The sequence below is a fragment of the Olea europaea genome, chromosome 21 (assembly GCF_002742605.1).
Source record: "Olea europaea var. sylvestris chromosome 21, O_europaea_v1, whole genome shotgun sequence".
NCBI classification, from domain to species: Eukaryota; Viridiplantae; Streptophyta; class Magnoliopsida; order Lamiales; family Oleaceae; genus Olea; species Olea europaea.
The window spans coordinates 6,548,381-6,567,659 of record NC_036257.1 but is presented as its reverse complement, the minus strand read 5'-3'; the positions used below and the strand labels follow the sequence as shown (position 1 = coordinate 6,567,659).

General features: G+C 34.2%; 1 protein-coding gene and 1 long non-coding RNA gene across 4 annotated transcripts; one reads left to right on the top strand and one right to left on the bottom strand.

The window, feature by feature from the left end:
• The first annotated feature begins 1,368 nt into the window (after positions 1-1,368).
• LOC111370490 lies at positions 1,369-2,930 on the top strand. Of its 2 annotated transcripts, none has more exons than XR_002698421.1 (2): positions 1,369-1,602; positions 2,251-2,930. It is a non-coding gene; the product is annotated as an uncharacterized LOC111370490 (long non-coding RNA). The 2 variants fall into 2 exon arrangements; XR_002698420.1 differs by having other exon boundaries at positions 1,369-1,747.
• Positions 2,535-8,792, bottom strand: LOC111370489 (nitrate regulatory gene2 protein-like). 2 transcript variants are annotated; one of them, XM_022992208.1, is made up of 6 exons: positions 7,081-8,792; positions 5,418-5,602; positions 5,008-5,228; positions 4,004-4,337; positions 3,076-3,349; positions 2,535-2,809 (listed from the first exon to the last, which is right to left on the bottom strand). In XM_022992208.1, exons 1-6 carry the CDS (start codon positions 7,940-7,942, stop codon positions 2,751-2,753), a joined length of 1,935 nt encoding a protein of 644 aa, XP_022847976.1. In that variant the 5' UTR covers positions 7,943-8,792; the 3' UTR covers positions 2,535-2,750. The 2 variants fall into 2 exon arrangements, with proteins under 2 accessions (XP_022847976.1, XP_022847975.1); XM_022992207.1 differs by having other exon boundaries at positions 2,535-3,349.
• Positions 8,793-19,279: the final 10,487 nt, after the last annotated feature.

Genomic DNA, 19,279 nt, shown 5'->3' with positions numbered 1-19,279 from the left:
GTTGGTAGGGTTGGTTGAAGCACGTGGATAAGTTTTTAGGTGTTTTTTTTTTCTAGTCAAACATTAAATATAATTTAGGGATAATTGTAGCTGCGTTCCCAACTTTTTATTTTTTTGCAGACTTTTCTTAAATCTTTCATTTATGTCATTTACAATCTCAAATCTTTCATTTTGTTGTAAGAAAATGACAAATAGATGGTTGACCCAAACTATTTCTTGAGAATTTCCGTTTGTACATAATTCAAGTTCACAATTTTGTTAGAACAAACACGTGTGGGATCCATGTATGATAAAAAAAAGTCAAAAAAATATTATTCACCCACGTCCACTGTGAGTTGTCTAGAAAAATTCTGTGACTTTTTGTAAGTGCAACATGGCTCTTATTTCTCTCTCGTTTTGCACTTTTTATGTTCCTAAACAAATATTAGTTGTTATATATAACATTTATACGTATCATCTATGGCTTTGCAAGTGTTTCGAGCCATGATGGTAGGAGGATCGTTATCTTGGTGCCAAAATGACAGCAACATCATTATGATCATTTGTCACTCGTTTCGCTCTTTTTTATGTTTTGAAACAACCTTTGCATGAATAAATAACATTTATAGGCATTTTCCATTGGTTGTGTATGATTTCACAAGCATTTCGAGCCGTGACAATGGGAGAGACAGCTATCATAGTGTTGAAAGGACAGTGTACTCGTTATGATCGTTTCTCACTCATTTCGTACTTTTTACATTTTGAAACAACATTAGTATGTATAAATGACATTTATACGCATTTTCTATTTGTCGTGTATGAATAGCAAATTTTTCTAGCCATAATGGCCGGAGAACATTGTCGTGGTGTTGAAATGACATTATAGTCCGTATGATCATTTCTCACTCATTTTGCATATTTTACATTACGAAACAAATTAATTGGTATGAATAATAATTAGAGACAATTTCCATTGGTAGTGTATGGCTTTGCAAGCATTTTTAGCCATAGCGGTGGAAGAACCTTTATCGTGGTATTGAATGATTGTTCCTCGTTTGCACATTTTACGCTCCGAAACAACGTTAGCCCCTTTATTTGGTATATATTAAAATTTTAAGTAAAATACAATAATTAATTTTAATTGTACATTCGTAGAACTCATATCTTTTTAACCACATATTTTGTCAAATTTACTAAAAATATATGCCTGATTGTTTCCTTTTAATTCAAAACTGTCTAATTCTCATACTTATTTTCAACCTAGGGATTATAGGGGAAGCCACATTGGGTCATGTGACGGCCACCGACTACAAAACTTTCTTTTATTTATTTATCTATTTTTCTTTTTTCTTTTTTTATTTTTTATTTTTTGCATTTTTCCTTTTCTCCCTTCCCTTTTGCCCGATACCTGAGGTCTTCAAATTCATAGGTCCCAAAATTTCCCTTCTTCTCCAATCTTTAATACCTAGGATTTGTCCACCACCAATTGATTTTCCTTTTCTTACTTATCTCGTTAGCATTTGCATCGGCCACCTCTCTATTCTCTTCACCACGTCGACATCAATTGGCTCAACCCATGGTTGGAGCCAACTGCTTTGAGCTGTGACTCGTTAGAATATTGAGGTTCTGATTTCTGCTTAATAAATTGAATACCTACAATCCTACTTACAAAATTTTAGGTTTTGAACAGTGTTATCATGTGAATTTTATAGAATAGTCACACATATGCATGCTACAACGTAGAGAGTTACTTTCTGCAATAAAGATGGTAAGAATTGATATATTTGACAAAATTGTTAATATTTTGAATATTAAAGTGGTCAATTATTTCCCTCGTTTATTGAATATTAACCACCTTCTCAAAATTGCCCATTGTGGTAAACGTTCATGTTCCATAACTTCTTTGATGGGAAGAAGTTTATAAAAGGTAAAGAGTGGTATTGGTTCCCAAGTCTGAATTTTTCATGAAAATACACCATCACGGAGAATTCTTGAAGACTTGGAAACACTAAATACAATTCCAAATTCAACAGTTTAAACATCAATGGCTGAATGTTAGTTCATGATTTTCATTTTACGCATTTGATCTATACATTGTTTGTTTATCTATACATGATAGATCAATATAAATTCTCACAAAAATTGATAACAATGTAATACTCGATGTTTGCAAAGTATGAAAATGCTCAGGCCACACTTGTAGTAACGTATTAACCTATTTTCATTAATGTCATGTTTTTTAAATAAAAATTGATCTACGTTTCCTTTCAGGTCTTGAAATGACCAGATATGACCAGATTGGCACGGAATGAATTCTACCAGCTAGACAATGGTTATGGAGATTCATCCGAAAATTGGGTTCATGATGAAATGTAGCAACAGTACATCAGCCGCTGTGGAAATTGGGCTGATCTAACATCTAATCGAGTTCCTCAAAGACATTCAGGATCAGACATTCCAACCAAGAATCATGGTACTTTTAGTCCTAAATCCCGTATTCCCAGGACCAAGGATTTCATAGGTATGAAAATGTTGAAAGCAGGGACGAGCATGTATTTCAGAAACAAGAAAAGTAATTTATCTGGATATGATTTCAACACAAGGGATACAAGAGACCTCCATTTGCAGTAACTCATTGTCAACTCCTATTCGTATAGAGAAATCTCTAACCAAAAGATAGAACAAGATGGCAGTAGCGGGAGGATGACAACCACCACACAGTATGTCTCCTGCCGAGATATTTGATAATCCATTCCAAACCCTGTTCATCTCTACCAGCTAGCGGGAGAAAACTGGAAATCCTTTGCAGTGTCCATGCCTGTATTCCTAACTATATAGAAGTCAAGTGTTAATGAACTGAAGTTTTCATTTTAGCAAAAAAGCCTAGAGTCATGGACATTATCACACAAAGAAACTAAGCGCTAATAAAAGTTGCAGGTTGAGTGCGGCCATGTCCGACTATTGATTCACTACTAAGAATGACCTCAAAGCTCTGAGCATAAGCATTCGAATAAACCATTAAAGCTTGAAACACGTTGGGAAGGCTTGTCCGCAGGTTGTTCAGAATCATGGTTTGGGTTGTTTGAACAGATTTACCGTATTTGGCCTTCTCGTCATCCACTAATCTTTTTAGGGCCTCGACTTTAGCACGCCTAATTAACAACAGATTCTTGGATGTCAAGGCGGAATTTGTATCTTCGGTAGAGAGGCTGCAATCGAACTTCATCTCCGCTTCCGAAAGAGAAGTAAGTTCCCTTTCCAATTTTCTTCCCAGTTTATCGGATCTTTTACGCAGATTGACTTCCTCGTGCTGCTGCAAGACAATTGTGTGAATAGCTGATAATAGACTTTTAATTGCCTCTGAGACCATCTGAAAATGAAGGAGAACAATAGTTTTGGTGTCAATTTAATTTTGCAATAATTTAATTTCCTACGGGAAGACGTAATAAAAGAGTGAAATTTTCAAATGGTGGTTTAGCACGCAAATGCGAAAGACACCCTAAATACTCCATTCACACACTAGATCTAAACACCATTTTCTAGTGAAACCAGGATGCGGAAGATTCCATTCTCGGGCATACTATATAGGATCACTATTATCTACACATGCTCGTAAGAGTACACCTCTTATGGTTCCAGTTTCTCCCCTTTGAAGATAATTTAAAATAATAAAATTGTTTCTCCAAGGATTTAAGAGCACAGATGGTTGATTCAACATAGGCGGAGGTCCTTAACTCTGACAGTGCCCACTTATATTTTGTATATCCTTATTCTATATTCCATCGAACTCGTATTTTGTAGCTGCACTTTGATTGAAAAATTGATCCGGCCTATACTTAAGAGAGCATTTGGAAGATGATTTCAATAATAAAAACTTTTAGATGAGGTGATTCAATGCTTCCACTCTTTTTGAGAGCAAGGAGGATGAAACAAATGGGAAAACCTCATTTAGAGAAGCTTATAATAGTTTAGCCAGTGGCAAAATGGAATTGAAGATGGAATTAAAGAAAACAAACAGAGGCACCTTATCAGGTAATTTATCAAGTGCAAGCAGCCATTCTTCAGCAAGGGCATGAGAATGCACCATTGATGTGTTACCACATCCATCAACATCTCTAAAGCAGTCAGTGCATTCAGTCCATTTGCAGAGAGCTCCTACATATTCTTTCTGATATTTTACGAGTTTGCAGAAGCTGTTGTACCAATAAGTGACTTCTGTTTTTAACTGAGCTGCAGCCTCCCGATGGTATTCACTGCTAAATTCTGTGTTTTGCCGATTTTCTATATGATTTAGCTGTTGAGATATATGATTCTGGACTTGATGGCAATCATACATAGTTTGCCACAAATGCATCAATCTGAAAAAAGAAAAAAATAACAGAGAAAGTTATCGCAGCAGGGCGCATGCATCTTGGAATCATTGGGTAGATCAAGACAATACTAGCTGAGATGACGGAGGTGTCCTCCATAAAAGCTATCCCAACAGGGTTGAGTTTCATGTATTACAGCCTTTCAAATTGATTCGTTGCTATATTATTTTCTCCTATGTTTATTGAACCCTAAAGAGGCTCATGTTAATATAAGTGACACAATTTCAGTAGAGCAAGTTAGAGGAAGGAGGGTTAGACTAGAAGTCTAAAAATAATATGACAAGATGTAGTTGCTAACAATCCTATACAACTTCAAATATATATACCAAATGAACCTAAACCGAATATCAAAAAATGATTTATGAAACCAACCCCAGATTTACTGGGAATAAGGCTTAGTACATAGTTATTGTTTATTGAACTAAAATTTAAAAATTTCATGTAACGTGGAAGTCAATGCCCAACCTAACTTTCCCTAAATTCCCCTTCCTAACTATAAACAGGACAACAAAGAAGAACTTAGCTGTTAAAACTTAATTCAGAGATTATTAAGATTTTTCTGTCATCAAGGGTTGTGATTTCAGCAATTCACTCAATTATCAAGATAAATAATATACGACTTAAACGGAAGTAGGATTGTATAATTCAGTAACTTTACCCAGAAGATAGTGCAATCAGCTGAGGGTGGAGCTCCTCACTTATGAGCCTTAATATGGTTTCATAAGACTGACTGATTGATTGTTGCAGAGATAAGATGTAAGACTGCAAATTTTCAACAGCTGAACGAGTTTTTTCAGATTTAGCCAAATTGTGCTCTTCCTCTAGTTTACCTAGCAATGAAGATTTTCTCTGGTGCCCCACCTTAGCACTCTCTTCCTCCTACAAGATGTCACAATTTAGGTCAAAGAAAGAACCCTAAAACTTCTGAAGAACAAAAATTGACTATCAAAAGAATACCAAAAAGAAATGTGATATGACTACTTTGTCAAACTCTAGCAATAGATTGATGCAAAAAGTTACTGGCTGTGGGGGTATTTTATATTTACATAATTTAGAAAAAATAATCACCTTGACTGCTTTGTAGATCTTTTGCTCCTCCAAATAAAGTTTTTGGAGGGTAATACAATGGGCTCCAGGCTTACATGGCTCACCAGAGACATAGACCTCTCCAGTTTCTCTTGTGGAGCGAAATGATTTAGAATACCAACTCCACGTCAGGGAGCTAAAGACTTTTGCTGAACTGCTTCTGTTCCCTAAACACGTTGAACTTAGTGTGAGCTCCAGTTAAGTCTACAGTTGTAGTTTTTGGTGCATTGAGAGCATATTCGTTTGTGGGTGACATACATGTGATATATGTAATAAAACAGGTTGCACAACAAAAATTATAAGTGGAAACTGAAATCATATTACCATGTATAAAGCACGACATTATCCAGACAAAATGGAGTCTGCAGAATTTGGCTGGCTTTAATTGATTATTGAGCTTAAATTGCATTAAACCACCAAAATTTACCCTCCTCCCCCAGCACGGAAGATAAGACTAAGTCAGCATTCTTCAGTTTGAGATATTTAGGATGGCAATACAATATTCATCTAGGTCTTTAGGGGCATTTAATAAATATTGGCCCTATAGACAGAAAACCAGTCCTCTACAAAGCAAAATGTGTCTAAGTGCCTGTTATGACTAACCTTGTATAAAGATACTAAGCATTTGTAAATGACCTCTTTTCCCATCTCTTCTTGTTGCAGCCTTCAACTAAATTACTTCACTCAACCCCAACATAACATAAGGAATAATTTTTAAGAACAGAGATGTAAACAAATATCGGCAAAATGAGCAAGTACAAGACAAACAAATGTTAAAAAAATAAGATGGATGAACAGATAAAAATTCTTACTGCGTTGGGCTTCACTTCGATTAGTAACAGCTACTGATATTTAGGCCAAAATTTTATTTGGAAAAATTTACTGAAATTCCAGAAAATGTTGATTAAGTGATTTAATGAAAATGTCTGTGACACACACACAACCATAGGAGCTCGTAATCTTTCATCTACCCAACCAAAAGAAGGATAACACCAACACATGCATTCAAAGGGAAGGAAAGACAAGTTTCCAAATGCCAGCCAACATGCACACACAGCACATAAATGTGAAACTACAAGAGTGCCATAATAATAATGGACCATCAGCATACTGAAATAGATTTTGCAGGAATTAGCTATATCCTATCTTGATTGTCCCTTCATCCATAGGCCAAGTAATACTGTATTTTGCAGCATACGACAGTTTGGTCAAATAGAAGAAATGACTGTAGTTCTTTCAGGAAGAAACCGAAGAATTGATTTGCAAGGATGGCAAAATACTAATTCAACTGCATAAGGGTCCTTTGAAATTTGAAGAGGAAAATATGTGCTAAACTGGAAGGTTGAAGATGGTAGGTGAGGATAGAAGACACAAGCACCAAAAAAGAATGATAGAGGAAACGCAATAACAAAGTCTCTGATGAGACCACTCAAAGAAATAGAACGAGATAATACATGCTCTATCCAAGTTAAGTGAACTCTTGAACGTCTACGATGTACAAAACATAGTTATACATTAAGTGCATGTTCTTAAACGGTAGTAAAGATTGTAGCATATTTTTCTTTTTACATACTTACTATATAACAGCATCGAATGGAGTAACATAAATATGAGTTTTATTAAAATAACGGGGAAGAAGGATTACTCTTGTTTTCTTTGATACCGCGGAAAAGGAATGTGTCGCCCATACTGATATCTACAAAAACAGCTATATTCTTCACTCCGCCTGCTGCTTTCACAAAGTAGTCATCCAAGTCCTTAACAATACCAGTCAAGGTCTTATTACTTCGCCAAACTACCATAGCCTTGTCTGAAGTATCATTTGAATTACAGCTCATCACAAACGAATCATCATCGACCAGTTCAACAATCTGCTGCTTCCTGGGCATAATATCGTCGACGGTGGTAACAACAGCTTCCTCATCATCTTCTTCAAGAAATTCAGTATTAGTGTCTTCCCAATTTTCCTCCTCGACAGTGTCGCACTTTTTATCACATTCAAGCGATGAAGAAGCAATATTCCCCATTATCACATTTTCCCAATATTCCCCGGCCCACACAAGTGGTTGTTGAGTGTGAGTACTCTCCTCATCAACTTCTATTATTTCTCCTCGACCAACTTCAACGTTTGGCTGTTTATCCTCAAACTTTCTCATGAAAGCAGGCGGAACGGGAGGTGGAGGTGGAGGAGAAGACAGCAAAGGGGTCGGAGGGGAAGGAGGCAATGCCGGGACAGAAGTGGGATCCTCAAGTTCCAGGGAGTCGGATTCCGTAAACTGCCTGAGTGTAACTCCAGTATTTTTCAATGATCTCAAATATGCCAACTGAGCGTTAGCAAATTCTTCACGATATCTTAACAAAATTTTCATCAGCATCTTCCTCTCCTTGCAAATTCTCACCCTCTCTTCTTCATCAATTCTTGATGCAGCACAACCCATCTCTCCAGAAGATGGTAAATGAAAAGCAGACGAATTCGGTATAATTCTACAGCTCCAAGTCTTTAACATTCATGGTAAAACATAATTAATTGTAACCTATGCTCCATATTTCAAAGAAACAAACTACAAATCATTCGTCATCTTAATACACAAAGTACACTTCTGGCCCCTCCCTGAACCACATTCGCCACCAAAGAAGCGCAAAAATGGCATGTAAAAACCCCAAAACTCACACAAGCCTCATCAAATGTTAACTCGTCACACGCATGCTATTAGATATTCACCAACCAAGAAGAAAACCATAGGGATATAAAGAAATCTCTCAGCTCAAAAGTCTGGGAATTTTTCAAACAACAGAAATCTGTCAGGAAAAGCCCTCCTAAAATTCTCAATATTCATAACATAAAATGCCATTTGCTAAAATCACTTTGCAATCCTAGTCACCAGTCAACACATCCATTTCCATTTAATGACCTCAATAAACATAAGTCTAGCACTGAAGTAAAGAAGAACATTTACTAAAACTTTCACGATCTCGAAACCAAAGAATGAAGTTTCCTTCTTTTTTCCCCTTTTGCTGGCAGAATTTTCAAAAACCCCAATAATTTTATTATTATTTTTTTTAATGAAAAAGAACCAGAATTCACCAGATTATAACGCTTTATCCCTATGAAATAATAAACAAGAAACAATGTACTGACACGGAAGCTGTCAAACAAATAAAATAAAATCCCAAATATTTAAGAATAAAATGTCACCATATTAAAATGCATAGAAAAAAGAATCTGGAATGAAGAAATGGCTACTTTAGTCAGGTGGGGTTTCTTTGTTCATACAATCGAAAGAGAGAACATCAAGAAAATTCAGAGAAAGGAAACAGAGGCTGAGGTTCGAGCCCCAAGTACTAGAAAGATTTTTATTTTTTTACTTTTGAATTTACAAAAGAAATCATTCTTTTATTAGGAGAGATCATTTGAAGATGGTGGGAGATTAAAAATCATATTTTTAATAAATTTTTTTAAAAAAAATTATGAAATGTGTAGTTGAAATATTGTTAATTTCAAATAAAAAATATGGTAATAATTAGTTATTCACTTTAACTTGGATTAAAATTTGAATTTCAGCCCCCGTTTGATCCCTATTCTCTTTCATTTTTTTCCTCGTATTTTTAATCACACGATCTTTCATAAAGTAATATTACACATAAATAGAAAAAATTTCATTCTTTTGCGACGATATATTCTTAAAAAAAAAAAAACTATTCTAAACATTAAAAATTGAAAAAAAAAAAAAAAAAAGGGGACCAAACAGGAGTTTTGTAATATAGAGTGGCTAAGTGTCAAATTTTTTTTTTAAAAAGCATTAGTATCCGTTTAGTGGTAATTGCATTATAAAGAAATAAAAGCTTGTTTAGAAGATATATTCTAAAAATCTTTAAAAATATTTTTAATCATATATATATTTTTTAAAAATATATGACAATTTTAAACTTTTTAAAAAAACATTCTCCAAAAACTCACTGTTCAATTGAAAATATCTATTCCTACCGAATTCTATATATAAATAAAAGTGAAAACCGGGTATTGAAAAATGACAGCATTACCATTTGCAATACTCTCAATTTAAATACAAATTTTGCATAACACATAACTCGAAGTCATAGGCAAAAATGGACAAATATGGCTATGGTGACCATATGAAGTTTTAGGATTCCATTTAATAGCGAATTGTCAAATGTATGATTAAATTTTAATTTATACTTATTAGATTATTAATTGTAATTTATATTTAAATTTTACTGTTTTATCACTCTACGTTCATTGCGGTTATCCAATCTATCGAAACCGATTGACTTGACACTCGTTTATCGATCACCCACACAATAGACACGTAACACAATAACTAAATATCTATATCACGTCAATAAGGAGCTAAATTTTAAAATACACTTTTTGAATCAATGTTACGTTTTTAGGACCGTTTTGTGTATTTAATTCAACTTGCCTTCGTTCAAATGCTGGTTTGAAATATTTAAAATTTGGTTTTAAAATGTAAATTGTTTTAAGAAGTAAAGTCAAGATATTAATGGGATTTTATCCTTAATTATATATTAAAAATATATTATTTAAATTTGATTTCATAAATAATTAATCCATTAAAAAGCAAGAAAATAAAAATAAAAATTAGGGTAGAACAAATTGTAAAGACATTAAATGCTATGGTGGACAAGGTTTTTGCCACTTTGACATAAAATTTTAACAGATACTTTGACATAATTTGAGGTGGCAGAAGATGAATTGATTGGAAAACTAACTGTATTTAAAACACTCCAAATTATATCAAGGTTTATGTTAAAAACTCTAACGATATAGCATGATTTGACGAGTGTCTTGCCACTTTGACAGAAAATTTTAACAGTCACAATATCTTTTTAACAAACTTTAGTCAACGACGGCAATAGTCATCACGCCAAACTTTAGTCGACCTAACATCTTTATAGTATAGCCATCCAATCAATAAAAGCAATACATGCAAGCTGGCTCGATCTACCTTTTAGCTTTTGCTATTTCGTAAAAGTTGTCGAACATATGAGTGGAAAATTGAAAGATTAGAAGAAGAAATAATTTGAGTGCTCTTATCTTTAACATTTTATTTGCTTAGTAGTTAAGTCTTCCTAATCTTCTACTTAACGAGAACGATTACTCGTGAGAGTTTCCCACAACTTTCACAAACCATCTTAATTAATTATACTAATACTAAAAGTTTGGCTAAAAAGTATAAAGTTACAAAAGTATCATCATTAGTCATCGTTGAATTAAGATAAATTGACGAAGACAATATTCGTACTATGTTTATGATTAGGATAAATATCTAATAAAATACATTTTGGAGTTACCTCCCAATTCGATGATTCAATAGGCTAAAAGAACTGTCGATCCTAGTTTATGACTTAACCAACACCAAGAACGCTTAAAATCAAGAAAGTGGTAAAGAACAGTAAGAGTTTTTCGTCACGAGGGCTCAACTGTTCAACTAAAACGCTTATTCACTACGTTGAGTATCCACCGAAGTGTATCATGCACAAATCCGCGAGTGCAAGTCCAAAAGAAAAACATTACATCAATTAGATTCGTTAAGTATCACAATTTTCTTGTACAACGCATCACAATAAACTCGCACCTTGTGCAGCCAGATATCAAAGGGTTATTACAACCAAGACTAGCAAACAACCTAATCTCCTAGAATTACAACCGGTACTCAAGAAATCTACAAATATATGGGGAAGAAAATGGTAATTTAGAGAGAATTCTTTACGAACATGAGAGTGAGAAAAGAAGTGTAAAAATTGCCAACGTAGAAGGAGATTGGGGTCCCTCGAAGGATTCCACGAGTAGCCTACTATCCAAGGACTCATAGTTGTCACATGTCAGCGTCTAAGGTACGCATCCAACATGAAAAAAGCCGCATTTCCTATGCGCTTATATTATCCATTCTCGACCACTTGGACATGGATCATCTTTGAGCAACAAAATGGACCAATGACAAGTAACTCTTAACAATCGTCACGACTCTGCCTTTACTTTTCAATGTCCTACCTTCAATTTTATCTACTCGTGTACCTGCATACAATAAATTATGTGACTTAAACAGTTTCTAAACTTACTTAATTGTAAAATCTTAGTCCCCTATGAATAAGGTTACACTTAGTACATAATTTCTCAATCCTATTTGTGCTTTGTACAAGACAGTCTCGAATTAAAGTAGAAATTAACATCAATATGTTTAGTCTTATCATTAAAATAGAATTTCTGTTAAGGTGAATTGCACTCTTAGTGTCTGAGTATAATTCAATTTCATTTTCAATTGGTCATAACTTAATCAATAGTCTGGTTGAGCATAATGTCATCTTTTAGTGCATCAGACAATCTCCAGCTCATTTCATCAAAATAGGATAATTTTCACACAATCTTGTTTAATAATCTCCAATTCATCACACCTAATTTACACCAAAAAGATATTCCCTCTCTTTCCTTATTTTTAATAGAATCACTTGTGTACAGTTAGGTGTGCATAGAGCCCCCTACCGACACCTTACAACGAGGGGATGGGTGGGTTAATTTTTGACATTTTTATTTTGTGGGGTCCACTCTTTTGTGAGTTATCTGGTCTGATTCTGGGAACTCGGCTTCTGTACACTCAAAAAAATTCTATTTTTAAATTCTCAATTCAAGAAATATTTAGTTATATATTTTTTTACTACTGGAATTAATAACTTAAAATTTATATTTAATTAATTAAAATTTAATTCTTGAAATTAGTATATTCATTCCACAAATGATTAATTAATGATTTCTGAAGTCCAATGTAAATTTCTTTAGTTTTAAATATTTTATGTTGAGGTAGTTATAATTTCTTCTTAAATTGTAATTATCAAATTCGTAAATTTTGAATTTTAATGAGTAATATTATTTAAATTTGTTCAACAGTTATTAACTATTACTAGATTACAATTTATTACAAAACATTGAGTAATAAAAGAATATTAAACATATCATGCCTATAAAATTATTGCATATTGGGTCTTTTTATTGGACTTGGACGAGACCCATTAATGCACCTGGCCCATCTTCATTTTATTTATATATGGGACTTCATTATACAATTAAGGTATGTTTTTTACCTAACCAAATCCCCTCTCCCTCTCTTGCGCTATATTTTCTCTCATTCGGTCGTTGACTTAATCGTCGGAGTGCAAATGGTCGTCGAACCTTTTTCTCAACCGACTGTCTTTGCCTCCTAATGGCGTGTTCAATGTGCAGGTGATGTCTACGTGGAGGGGAAGCGGTTGGAATTCTGTTGGCGTATTTTTTTGAGATTAACAGATTGGGTGCATGTGATGTCTATGTGGAGGGGATGTGGTTGGAATTTTGTTGGCGTATTTTTTGAAGTCAATAGAATATATTATTAATTAAAATTTATTTTGCTATAAAATAAAGGACAAAATGAAAAATAATAAAACTTGTATATTTTGAACCAAATAAACGGTTTTGCAGTTATTCTAATTTGGTGTGAAAATATGCTGCCAAAATGAAGCACCAATTTTATGCCATTTTGACAACTAATTGGAGTTGCTCTCAGTAGCATCAACTTACTCGTGGCTAGTGCAACTAATTTTTGTAATATTATTTAGCCATTGTTTGGTGAGATTAAAATACGATTTTTAGTAAATTTTGATAAAAATGATCAAATGTATAGTTAAAAAGTTGTATATCCTATTAAACTTGTAATTAAAATTAATTATTGACTTTAATTAAATTGAAATTAAAAATTTAATCCATACTAAAAGTTTAAAGGATAATTCTGTTTGAACAGGGCCACGTGGTCCTGTCCGTCCAACTAAGTTCATGTATAAAAACATGCTAAGTTGACTTCCTAGTGTCATTGATAGCAGCAAATTTAGCATCCAGAAAACATTTAAGTATTATCCCCTCCAAATTTCCTAAACTCAAGCCCCAAGTCTGAAGTTCCCATTGAATATCTCCTTAGTTATTTTGTAAGTTTGGTGTGGTCATACCACGATGTACATTACAGAGACAACTTCATTGGTATAAGGCACAATTTACATTCAAACTGCTTCATTTATAAATTTAGGGGAATGATTTGCTAGAGGTAATGTAGCTAGTTTAGCATAAAAAATGAAGAACTTTTTGACATATAATTCTTGATCTAAAACAATTTGAAATTCTCTCTATTCATCTTTATTTTCATTATTAGGATTTGTTGATAAAATTTCAATAATTGAAAATGGATTTATAAAATAAATAGGAAAAATAACGAAACTAGACGGACAGAGGCGTGGATATCTCGCTCTCTTTAAGGAGATTCAATCCCTCTACGGTTGGCAAAGCTTAGAACATGGTGTAACAGAACTTCTCTATGATTTGTCTTCTCTAGGATACAACAATTTGATTATTCATCGTATAACTCAAACAAACTCTGCACAAGTAGTTAAGTCCAAAACTCCACTAAAAGAATATCATTTTTTGCTCAATAATCACTCAAAGAAAATGAGTAAGAATATAAGAAAAGAAGATGAAAGAATTGTGATTACTGTGCTAGTGATGATTGACCAATGAATTATCCTACTATAGGTAAAAATAGGCTACCCAAAATAAAGAGGTGTCATAAAAACATGAACCATTTCACCTGTAAGGAAGTGAAATCATCAACCACCAAGGCGATACGCCGACTCAGTTTACCAAATCCGAATCAATACCACAACAAACGACCCAAGAACGCCACAAAGGTTTCACCTAAAGTTGCTAAACATTTTGCCACTTAGAGACCACCACAAAGGAGAGAAATATCACCAAGATATATGCGCTAAAGAAAATGGCAGAAGTTAGAAGTGATGAACCCGAGAGAGAGCACGCGGAAGAAGAAAAGAGAGACACCAAGTCTTGTTCTTCAAAGTGGCATGCAAGACCAAAGAATATGTATTGGGTCAAGTCACAAAATAAGGTAAGTTAGGTCTAGGAAATGGGTCAAGGTCCAATAACATATAAGTGGACAATAGAGTGGGCCACAAAACTAGTTAGCCATCAAAGTAGGTGAAAACATGATCCATGAGCAACATAATTTAATTGGTTGCTTCAAATGGTTCAATCTCTTCTTGGGTCGGGTCGTTACGATTTGGTATTGATTTATCACTCAGTCATATCACAATCGCAGACTGATAATTAATAAACGGTTTACATCATCGCCCGAAATGTCATTTAACAACAATATGTCTAACAACCTCCAACTTGGTGTCAAAAGACTTGCAAAAAGAATGTTTCCCATTTGTGACACCTCTAACAAGAAACCAATAAAATTGGAAATCATTAACCTGTACCAATGTTTAGAAAGTTCCTTGCAACTTCTAAACTTTGTCAGTGGCAACACCTTCGTGCCCATATCATAAGGGTTGTAATGTGTGTGGACCTTTTCAAGTCTTGCCACCTCTTGAGATACTATATACCTAATGAAGTGAAGTCTAACGTCAATGTGTTTAATGCACTTGTGAAAAATGGGGTTCTTGCATAAATGTATAGATGACTGACTATCAAAATACACTACTACATAATCATTCAAGACAAATAGTTCATAGAGTAGACCTTTAAGCCGTAGAGCTTCTTTAATAGCTTCAGTGGTGGCAATATATTTTGATTCTGTAGTGGATAGTGCAACAATGTGTTGTCACTGTGATTTCCAACTAACACATGAATTAGATAAGGTAAACACATAAGATGAAGTCGATTTTCTATCATCCATATCTCCCACATAATCAGCATCTACAAAATCCTTCAATTTCACACATTCTTTCTTAGCACTAAACTTTAAACATACGTCACTCGTACCCTTCAAGTACCTTAATAGCCACTTTAACGCTTCCCAATGTTCAAGACCCGGATTAGCCATGTATCTACTAAGAATACTAACATCAAAACCTAAATGCAGTCTAGTGTAAACCATCAAATACATTATGGAACCAATCACATTATAATAAGGAACTCTACTCATATATTCTACTTTACATTCATTGCAAGGAGATTGTTCTTTCAATAAAACAAAATGATTAGCAAGAAGCAACGTGACAGGTTTGCAATCACTCATATTAAATTTCTTCAATACTTTAAATATGTATGGAGACTGATGCAAGAACAAAATGGAATTTGACCTATCTCTTTCTATTTCCATGTCTAGAATTCTCTTAACCTTACCCAGATCTTTCATGTCAAATTCACCACTTAATTTTGCTTTTATATTATTTATCCACTTAGAAGAAGAACCAATCAAGAGCATGTCGTCCACATAGAGCAACAAAATCAAATAAATATTATCAGTTTCATTGTGTTGAAAATACAAACAGTGATCAAATTTACTTCTTTGGAACCCTATAGTGAGTATAAAGGAATCAAACATCGTGTATCACTGTCTAGGTGATTGTTTTAAGCCTATAGGGATCTTTTCAGAAAACACACGTAATCAGAGTTTAACATGTCCTTAAAACCTTTGGTGGTTCATGAAAATTTGTTCTTCAAGTTCACCCTGTAAAAATGCAGTTTTTACATCAAATTGTTCAAGTTCTCAGTCAAAATACGCAACCAAAGCAAGCATGACCCTAATAGTGGTGTACTTGACAACGGGTGAGAAAATCTCATTATAATCGACACCCTTCTTCTGTGTGTAACCCTTAACCACTAACATAGCCTTAAACCTTAAGGGTTCCAAGCTACTAGTACATTCCTTAACCTTAAAAAACCCATTTGCAATCTCCGGTCGATTTGTTCTTAGGCCTAGGTACTAGCTCCCAAATCTGATTCTTTTCTAGAGAACTCATCTCTTTATTCATCGCTTTAAGCCACTCCTTAGATTGATCACTACCTATCGCCTCTTCAAAAGTTTTTGGCTCTCTATCGACTAGTTCTTCGTAACTAGCATGGGCGAAAGCTAACTCAGACTCAAAACCAAACGTTCTAAGTTCTCTCGTTTGTCTCCTCTCTCTATCCCTAACTAGAATATAATTAGCTAAAGAATTTTCTTTCTCGGGATGTTCTTCTATCACTACTTCATTACCATTCTCCACTTCAGATTCCTGAACCTGAATCTCCACCTCATTAGGGACAGTGGGGACAGGTATACTAAGTGTTTCTAACTCCATCTTAAATCGATCTCTCTCCTCACCTAGTTCAGTTTCACTCACATGTTTGGTTTCCCTTTTAGCCCCCGTTTGGCCCCCATTTTCTAGAAATGAAAATAGGTGAAATAGTATTTTTTTAAAAATGAGTGGTTGAAAAAGAAGGAAAAGTTTTCGATTTACGTGTTATATTATTTTATGGAATATTGTGTGATTGAAAATAGAAAAGAGAAAAATAGAATGTAGTATAATTAAATTTAATGGGGGACAAACGGGGGATTAATACATGTCATCTCATTCTTGTTAAATGTGACATCCCTACTCACGATGATCTTAACCCCCTTTTGACTTCTATCCCATAACATGTATTCCTTAACACACTCAAGATACCCTAGAAAGGCACACTTTCTAACTCTAGGTTCCAACTTTCCCTCACTCTGATGAGAAAAGACAGCACAGCCAAAAGTTTTAAGCATAGAATAATCACTCAGTTTACCCAACCATCTCTCATGCAGAGTGTCACCATTCAATACAGCAGATGAAGTCAAATTAATCAAATAACAAGCGTTCATAACAGTCTCACCCCAAAATGATTTGGGGACACCAGAACTTAACATCATGCAACGCACTTTATCAAGTATGGTCATATTCATCTTTTCGGCTACCTCGTTTTGTTGGGGAGTGTAAGGAACAGTCTTATGTTTAGTTATGCCAATTTCTTTACATATACTATCAAATTTCATGTTGCAAAATTCTAGGCCGTGATCTGTCCTTAAAAATTTGATCTTCTTGCCAATTTGGTTTTCATTTGTCTCTTCAAGTTATTAAAATTATGAAAAGTTTCAGATTTATCTTTCAATAGATAGACCCACGCTTTTCTAGTATAGTCGTCGATAATAGATAGGAATTACCTATTTTCACCTGATGTGGGATTACTTGGAGGACCCTGCAAATCAAAATACACATATTCAAGCATGCTTTTAGCCTTATAAACACTCGAGGAGAACGATGTTTTATGATGCTTACCAAGCACAATGATCATAGAATGACAAATCTGACATACAGTCATTACCAAATGCACATTTTTCATTAAGTAGCTTAAATCCTTTAATGCTTACGAATGTGTGTGATCAATCTTGGCAGAAGAGATAGAGGAGTTCAAACCTCTAATCACTTCTCCAGTAGTTATATAGATGTCGTTTTTCTTAGTTCTCATAATGAAAACTAAAGCACCCTTAATTATCTTTAGCATACTATTTTCAATTTTACCAGTGAAGTCATCATTTTCAAGTCTCCCTACTGAAATCAAATTTTTAGACAATTCAGGAATATATCTATCTTTTAACGTGTACACAAAACTCGCGTCAAATTTTATGTTTATATCACCAATTCCAGCAATAGTATAGGCAAAGTTATCACACAACACAACAAGCCTAGCATTAGATTCATGCAAGCTATCAAACCAATTCTTTTCAGACGTCACATGAAAAGATGCACCACAATCAAGTATCCACTCATGCATACGGAAATTAGCAATTAGATTCAATTCAGCAGTGTATGTCACGGGACTTGTAATCATATAGACCTCACCGCTATCTATCTTAGATGTAAAGGATAACACATTTAATCATATAGACCTCACCGCTATCTATCCTAGATGTAAAGGATAACACATTTACCTTGTTTCTCTCCTTAATCTTTAACTTATCATTCTCTTTATGGCAATCCTTTATAAAATGCCCTGTATTTCCACAGCCACAACATTTTCTACCCTTAGTCTTAGATTTTGATCTAGACCTACCCTTGCCCTTCTTTTTCCATCCATTGCCACTTGACTCGCCACCACTTTGATATCCGTCATGACTATTTTACCTAAATTGAGTTCTACCCTGCATCATATGTAACTCACCGCTCCTCTTATTGTATTTTCTAGCCCTAATCTCCATCTCTTTATTTCTAAGGGAATCTATGACAATTTCAGGTGTCAACGTATCCCTACCATACTTAATGACATTTTTAACTTCCTTATAAGAATCAGGAATCACATTGAGCAAAATTATAACCTTATAAGTTTCGGACACGGCCTCATCACAATTAACTATATCTTGTACCAATTTGTTAAACACGTTTAAATTGTCATCGAAATCCTTTGATAGGTCCATTTTAAAACTTCAAAACATTCAAACAGGTAAAGTTTATTCGATGTAGATTTAAGCAAATATAAGTTTTCCAATTTTTTCCTAAGTTCTTTGGTGGTTTTCAGTTTACCCACCTTTCTTAAAACGGAGTCAGACAAGTGTAAAATGATTGAGGTGTAAGCAAGCTCAACGACTTATTCTCTTTGTTCTTTTGAAAAATCAGTTGAAAAATTGCCTTCAATGGCTTTTGAAACTTTTTGTGGAACTAAAATACCATTCATTTTTTGTTACCAAATAGAAAAGTTACCCTTTCCGTTAAAAATCCCTAAATCAAGGTTGTGAGTTGTCATCTTCACACAGCAGTTAAAGAATGCACAAAATACAATCAAACCACACAAAGTAGCCCTAGGGTCACTGACAGTATACGCAGTTCTAGATTCATAGGATTTCATAATACTCGCGGTCTTAGATCAAGGGAACCTTTGAACAGGTAAGGTCATGATAATTTTAATGGAATTAACACGCAGGGAAAATAAAAATGCAACAAAAAGTACGTATAACAAATAATCAATTTCATGGCAATTATGA